The 8118-nt window shown below is 40.7% G+C and overlaps 1 protein-coding gene across 1 annotated transcript; it reads left to right on the forward strand.

Moving 5' to 3' along the window:
* Nucleotides 1-61: 61 nt before the first annotated feature.
* Nucleotides 62-6875, forward strand: ANKS4B (ankyrin repeat and sterile alpha motif domain containing 4B). Its single transcript, XM_021692217.1, has 2 exons — nucleotides 62-255; nucleotides 5524-6875. The coding sequence occupies exons 1-2, from the start codon at nucleotides 92-94 to the stop codon at nucleotides 6611-6613; spliced, it is 1254 nt and encodes a 417-aa protein (XP_021547892.1). The 5' UTR covers nucleotides 62-91; the 3' UTR covers nucleotides 6614-6875.
* Nucleotides 6876-8118: the final 1243 nt, after the last annotated feature.

An 8118-nucleotide genomic window follows, 5' to 3' on the forward strand; every position in this document is an offset into this window, starting at 1 on the left:
CTGATTAACCAGCTTTGTAGGAAGGCTGCTGCACTGACAACCTGCTCTGCCTGGAGAGTGATACCTGGCCAGACTTTGGCGAGCAGAAAAAATGTCTACTCGCTACCACCAAGCTGCTAGTGATAGCTACCTGGAACTTTTGAAAGAGGCTACCAAGAGAGATCTGAATCTTGCTGATGAAGATGGCATGACTCCCACACTCCTGGCAGCCTACCATGGGAATCTGGAAGCCCTAGAAATCATCTGCAGCCGAGGGTAAGTTCAATCTGCTAATTTTGATTGGAGACGGTGCTTCTGGTAAGATTTTGCAGACAGCAGCAAGAGACAGGGAAGTCAGTGAAAACTCTGTCCTTTATAGACTGTCTAAATAATTGTCTTTTTAGAGAAAGAGAGAAAACTGCCTAGAGGTGCTCTTTTCACACTAAGAACTGGCACCATGGGGATGGCTCATCCCTTATGAGCCACACATAGAAAGATTCTGAACTTTAAGGTTTTGTTATCTGCCTTGGGGGTGGGGGATATATTTTAATTCTGTGCTTTTAAAAACTTTTCCATGAAGTGTAAATGGTTGACTCTTTAAAAATGAATCACTATTCTACTTGACTTTAAGATGTCAATCTTGATTGGAACAAATGATGTGTTTTTATTTTATTTTATTTTTTGTCTGTGCCATTATAATCCCACAGCCTTTTATTAATATTCAATCCTAATGCAAGCCCATGATTCTTAGATGAAGTAGTTGACTTTACAAGCTATAAAAGGGAACCTCAACTATTCTGAAACCTGCTTCTAATTATTTAACAATAGATTATGGACAGTTTGCACTTTTTTTTTTTCATTTGTAACTTTAAAGGAGAAATCTGTGCCACTGTTTTTTAATGACTACATGGTATTCTGTTTTATGGTTTCATCATAATTTAATCAGTTGCTTGTTTATGACATTTAAATTTGAATCCTGTCTTTTAACTTGTAAATAAGTTGAAATGAACATCCTTGCTTATTCATCTTTGTACAAAGGTCTAATATTTCCTTAGGATAAATTCTTAAAGGCAGAATTGTTGACTCAAGAGGGTGCTATGTTTTAGCAGCTTTTGGCACACATTGTGCCAGGAAATTTGAACCACTTTACGATTCCTCCATCATTGTTCATTTTCCCATACTCTTGTCAAAACTGGGTATTACTATTCTTTTTAATCCTTGCCTAGCTGATGGGCAAGAAAATTGTAGTGCATTGTTTTCATTAACATTTCTTTGATTACTAGTAAGTCCAAATATTCTTTATGTAGAAAAACATTTTTGAAAAACTGATTTTTTTTTCCTGAGAACAGCTTCACCAAAAAAAAAAAAAAAAAATCAAATTAACTCCAAAAGAAAAAATTGAAATGGACCCAATGCTCAGAGTAAGTTAATATAAGCAAATTGCCTATTTAGTGACAATACCAATCCAGCTTTAAAAATCATTGCCCAAATGCACTGACCTACCAAAAAGCAAGGGCAAAATATGGATTATTTTAAAATCTCTTCAGTGAGTTTCACCTTTGGGGGAAAAAAAATGGAAAAGAAATCAATGCTAGACTGAATTTAGCCCAGGCAAACCATACAGCATCAATATAGGACTCAGATCATCAAATGAGGGGGGACCAGTTCATGAATACCTGGGCAGGTATGTGTAATGGTTCTATCAAGAAGTATGAAAGACACCAAGGATTGAAAGACAAAGATTGAATTTAGAAGGACCTCATGAAACTTGTCAGAAAATATTTTGATTTAAGTTATACACGAACTTGGAAAGTTGCCTTTAAGTACAATTTTTGCAAGTGGAAATAGCTTAAAAGTATGAGGGAAACTCTTGAATCATCTTACCAACAGTTTCATCTATAAATTTGGAATTTTGCATTTGAAATTTTCTTAAAATGAGACCGATTTTTGGGGTCATCTCAAGGTTTTCTTCACGTTCTTCCTCCCATCTTGAAAGGATCATGTAAGTTCTCTTGAGAAAGGAAAATTCCACTACTTTATATGTCCCAAAGCATGTAGATTTAACCTAAAGTTCTTAATACCCTTAACATCCCCACCATAGCTCACTCTCAGTAATTTCTTTTTTAAGTTACCCAATCCAACAATAATTTCAGGCAAATTTAACCAGTATGTTTTTGTTTAGGTTTATACTACCATCTTGGATGTTTTTACAATCCTTCTTTGATGTCTAGAGTACTTAAGGAGTCTTTTGAATATGGTGCTTGGTTAAAATAAATAAAAAGTAAAACTACATCTTTGGGGGTGAGGCACTATGCCCCCCTAAGGTACACAACTGTGCTGAGGCTGAAAGAGGCTTCCTTGGATCCAAAACAATTAAATCAGGAGTACTGACCAGACCTCTTGGAAGTGGCTGCCCAACAGAACTATCTTATTTAATATTTGCTTTCCTTAGATTAAATTTCATTTTCTTACCTTCCTCTTTGCCTGGATTTCTCTTGCCCCATCTCCATGCACTCTGGTCACGCTGAAAGGTACTCCTGGTTCCCCAGATATGCCGTGTTTAACATCGCCCATATGTGCATCTGTTCTTGCTGTTCTCCGCTCAGAAGGAAGTCGCCAACTGACAGCTTATGGGCTGGATCTCGTCCACAAATATGTTTTATTTGGACTTCACTGTATTTTTCTTTTAAACTGGAGCCAACATTTAAAAATCAAAAATCCCACATGAAATTCTGGATTTCTGGCTCTGTTTGGAAAATGGAAGCTCTGGCTATATTGTGTCTGCTTTTATTCGAGGTGGCGGGCAGCGGCTGCTGAGTGCAGCTGTCCTTTCTCGTTGGAGCTTGCACTCAGCTATGACTTTGTCGAAAGAAGAAACCTGGCTCCATGCAGTTACTTACATTACCTGCTTGGTTTCTTTAGGTTGAGTCTGAGACTTCTACTAGGAGATACCATACAAAGGAGAGAAAGACACAGGCTTGGGGCATATGCCTCTGAGGCATATTATCTAATTAGGGAGATGGGTGCATAAATGTTGGACAAATTAAGTAAGATTTCAAGTGTTAAAAAGTTGCAAATTAAGTAAGATTTCAAGTGTTAAAAAGTTGCAGGAGCAACTCTAGTGCTATGGGATTTTATTAGAAGTGTATGAGAAAAAAATAAATATATGAAATTAAGGATTATGAGTGTAGAGACAAGGGAAATGATAATGTTTATTGAAGATTCACCATGTACCAAGCACTTTTCTAATGATTTATGTTAACTTATTAACGTAACAACTCCATGAAAATTATCCTCATCCTTATCCTCATCCAGATGAGGACACTGAGTCCTATGGAAGTTCAGCTTGAGACCTCGTAGCTGGTGAAGTAGAAAAAGCGAGGTGTGTTAAGGTTGGACTGTGTTGTGTTGGAGACCATCAGGCTTGGAGGGAGGCCTGATCCCAAGTGGGCTGCCTGTGTAACACCAGACGAATAAGCTAGGCACTCAGAGCCCTATTTTACCCCTCTGATAATTATCCTGGTCTTTCTCTAAGAAGGAGATGGTGACAGTTTTTGGTGGTGATGGCACTGAATGTGTAGATGCTCATAGCTGAAGAGTGGGAGGAGATCAGGGTTCCCACAGAGGAGTTACAAATCTGATTCATCAAATTACAGGACACCAATTGGGCTGCATTGACCAGTGCAACTCTTCTCAATCTGCAGTGAGCCTATATATCACCTTGGGATCTTGTTAAACTTCAGATTCTGACTCAGGAAGTCTGGGCTGGGGTCCAAGATTCCGCATTTGTAGCAAACTAGCAGCTGCCGCACTACTTTTAATCCAGGGACCAAACTTTGAGTAGCACAGAATAGTGGAAGGGTCGCAGAGCGTTGATGCTACAGTTGCAAGGGTACAGATCGTCTCTCCTGTTTCCAGATCCTACTCACCAAGAATGTCAAGACCCTTCTCAGACCCTCTTTCCTGTCCTCCCATGGGGCCAGCCTGGGGGAAGTTTAGTGAGATCCTGATTTGGGGGTCTAGTCTAGGGTGAGGGAAGATGCCCTTTAGAATCTGTATTACCAGAGTTCTCAGCAGGGGCTTGGGCTTGAGGCCAGAGCCATATTAACAGTAAGTTACTACTTACTTTACTTTCTGTTTCTGCTTGTTTGTAACTCACCATCTCATAGGAGGGGTGCGGTTGTAGCCTGGGGCAAGATTCCATTAGGCATTCAGTCATCTCACAAATGTTGACTGAGCATCGACCAGGTGCCTGTTTCTATGCTGGCATGGGGTCTCTGGCCATCTAAGAGTGCCCCCAATTCTACCACAAACTGTTGCAGAACTATTCACGTATAGGACACTGTAATTACAGGGAAGTAAGTTGGGGAATCAATGGAGATGTTCTACCCTTTTTATGAATAATGGTTATAGCAGACACGGTTTGCTACCTACCCAACATCCATTCCACTCTTCTTTTTTGCTGATGGGATCCCAGTTTTGTTCAGTTATTTATTTTCCTACATGTGACTCTGGTGGGGTAACACTGTTAGAGTGGGAACCAGCTCTTTTTTTTTTTATGTTATGTTAATCACCATACATTACATCATTAGTTTTTGATGTAGTGTTCCATGATTCATTGTTCGCATATAACACCCAATGCTCCATGCAGAGCATGCCCTCTTTAATACCCATCACCAGACTAACCCATCCCCCCACCCCCCTCCCCTCTAGAACCCTCAGTTTGTTTTTCAGAGTCCACAGTCTCTCATGGTTCGTCTGGGAACCAGCTCTTACCAGCTCATGAGAGATGATTGCTAAATTTTCAGAAGTCTGAGAGTCTGTTAAACAGTCATTATTAAAAATAAAGGTATTTAAACTTATAATTTAACAAACTATATTTTTAAATACTCAAAACTTAACACTTCCTAATTATTTGAGTACATTCTATTATCTATGCTCTTAAGATTTTGCATGTCTATTATATCTACATATATGGTGGGAATAATTTATAAAGGTGTGCTACTATACATCTCTTCCAAACTCCCTGTCCAGTAATATCACTTTAGTAGCTTGGATTTTGCCATAGTGGGTGTATTTATAACCAAAAATTGGCACATGCTATAGATCAGAGCTTTGATCTTTTTTCCTGGGTAAACCAGTTGTTAAACATTTACCAGCACACCACTGGGTAATCTTATCCCTAGCTGCAGCAGGAGTGGGGGTGGGGGTGGGGGTGGATTTTAATCAACTTAAGTTGAAAATGGTAGCCTCTGTCTCTTCCTATAGGCATGTGACCCAATTGTGGACAACAAGACATGAAAGTTGCTTTTTTGGGAGAGTTCTTGGAAAGCTTTCCTTGCTTCTAAAAAGGAGACGAAAGGTAGAGATGAGCTCTTTCTGTGTCTGGTCATGTGATGTCTAGATGTGACATAGTTGGACTTTAAGAACGCTAAGGCAGGATTAACATGTATTTTGTTCATTTTTGTTTTATTTTTATTTTTTTGTACCTCAGTTCTAAGAAAAATTATTTTTTGTATGTATTTTTGATATTTTCTCTTCTAGAGGGGACCCCAATAGATGCGACATCTGGGGAAATACTCCTCTGCATTATGCAGCCTCCAATGGTCATACCCACTGTGTTTCATTCCTGGTCAACTTTGGTGCCAACATCTTTGCCCTGGACAACAACTTACAGTCTCCACTGGATGCTGCTGCCAGCAGAGAGCAAAATGAATGTGTTGCTCTCCTGGATAAGGCTGCCACTGCCCAGAATATCATGAACCCCAAAAAAGTTATCAGGCTGAAGGAGCAGGCTCAGAAGAATGCTAGGAGGCAGATCAAAGAATGTGAGAAGCTCCAGGAGAAGCACCAAAATAAGATGGCTCGCAACTATAGCAAGGAGGAATCTGGGACTCTTTCTTCTTCCAAGGGCACTTTCTCCACGTCATCCCTTTCAAATGCTTCTGCTTCTGGTACATTTGGGTCACTGTCTAAGGGCATTAAAGACACCTTCAAGATAAAGTTCAAGAAGAACAAAGATACAGCAGAGCAGGTAGGAAAGGAGAGCAGAAGTGGGCAGAGGAATGTGATGGAAGTATTCAGAGAAGAGGAAGAAGACGCATTCTCAGGGAACTTCCAAGATAAGCTCCAGTTCTCAGAAGAGGAGAATGGATGTGTGCAACATGAATCCATTCTCAACCGTCCAGGTCTTGGAAATATTGTTTTTAGAAGGAACAAAATATCAAGTTCCGAAGACATCTCAGACAGCAAGAGGGAGTTAGGGCTTAAAATGAGCAGTGAATTGCTACAGAGACAAGGAGCAGCAGACGCTGATGAAGCTGAGGCTGATAAAGAGGAAGAGGACAATAGCCATGAAGATGAGATGCCTTGGGATGAGGATGAAGTGGAGTGGGAGGAAGATGTGGTTGATGCTACTCCTCTGGAAGTATTTTTGCAGTCTCATCATCTGGGAGAATTCCTTCCCATTTTCATGAGAGAGCAGATTGATCTAGAAGCTCTGTTGCTTTGCTCTGATGAGGACCTTCAGAGTATACAAATGCAGCTCGGTCCCAGGAAGAAAGTTCTTAATGCCATAAACAGAAGGAAGCAGGTGCTACAGCAGGCTGGGCAACTGGTCGACACCAGCCTCTGATGGAATGTTGGGGTCCACAGGGTGAGCCTGCAGCAATGGGGTGATGCTGTGGCCCACTGGAAACACTCAGGCAACACCCCCTCTGCCCAATGCCAGACCACCAGGAATGGTTTCTAGGGATTCAGAGATACCCTCCTAAGAAAGAGACCCAAACTGTACTCTGAGAAATACTCTATACCTGTGTACTCTGACCACCAGTGAGCAACTCAAGGAGACCTGGGAATAAGAAAATGGTGTTTCTCTTCAATTATCTTTTTGATATTTTTGTATATAGAAAGGGTTAAATGGATGACAGAGAAAGGAAAAACTTTCTTTACTTTTCCAGCTCTGGACTTAAAAATTATAATCTCTCGTCACACAAGTGTGCTGTGTACTTCTGATTCTCAAAGCCTAGGGACACCCAACTCCAGTTCTGTCCTTAGCTCTATGACTTTGTCTGTTGGTGGAGACTTGAGTTCCTCCATTGGCCTGAGACTTCATGCCCAACTTAAATGTGCCTAACCCCTTAACAGATGTTTACATGTTTATAAGTAATGGACATGGGTCTATAATACTCCTGCCTGGGAACTGAGATAGAGTGGCAAGTAGGGAGAGTGAAGAAAGAAATAGAATACGGGGTACCTTTTATATAATTTGAATTGTATCTCCCCCAAATTCATATGTTGAAACCTTAAGCCCCAACGTAACTGTATTTGGAGGTAGGACCTTTAAAGAGGTGATTAAGGTTAAATATGTTATAAGGGTCATAAGGGACACAAATGGATGGTGTCCTTGTAAGAGGAAGAGTCACCGGGGATGCACATGCACAGAGAAAAGGTCATGTGAGGATACAGCAAGAAGACAGCCACCTGCAAGCCGAAGAGAGAGGCTTCAGGAAAAACCAAACCTTTCAACACCTTGATCTTGCACTTCCAGCCTTCAGAGCTGTAAGAAAATAAATTTCTGTTGTGTAGGCCTCCCAGTCTCTGGTATTTTGTTATGGCAGTCTTAGCAGTCTAACATAGTGCTGAAGCAAGAGGGTAAGAATGGAGAGAAAAGGGACACCTGGGTGGCTCATTCATTAGGCGTCTGCCTTCAGCTCAGGCATGATCCCAAGGTCCTGGGATCAAGCCCCGCATTGGGCTCTCTGCTCCACAGGAAGCCTGCTTCTCCCTCTCCCACTCCCCCTGCTTGTGTTCCCTCTCTCGCTGTGTCTCTCTCTGTCAAATAAATAAAGTCTTAAAAAAAAAAAAAGAGTGAGAAAAGAAGGATAGTGAAAAAAGTCTGGCCTACTTCATAATTTTTCTAAAGGTGAGTGGCTTCTGAAATTTCAAAAAGGGGGAAAAATCTAGGTCATTTGTAGGAGAAAGCTGATGGTAAAAGGAAATTTTATATTTTCATGCTTATTATGTGCATATCTTTTATTTACTGTTGTCTGCCACCATCACCACATGTCTGAATACAAGGAAGTTCTAAAATATAAATTGGCAGCATTGCTGCTGACATTTTTGAATGGCAATCCCACA

Source organism: Neomonachus schauinslandi, chromosome 5 (assembly GCF_002201575.2).
Source record: "Neomonachus schauinslandi chromosome 5, ASM220157v2, whole genome shotgun sequence".
Lineage (NCBI taxonomy): Eukaryota > Metazoa > Chordata > Mammalia > Carnivora > Phocidae > Neomonachus > Neomonachus schauinslandi.

Coding starts and splice junctions, on each gene's coding strand:
- ANKS4B (XM_021692217.1), top strand. CDS start 92: ATGTCTACTCGCTACCACCAAGCTGCTAGTGATAGCTACCTGGAACTT. Junction 256..5,523: donor GAAATCATCTGCAGCCGAGG/GTAAGTTCAATC, acceptor TTTCTCTTCTAG/AGGGGACCCCAATAGATGCG.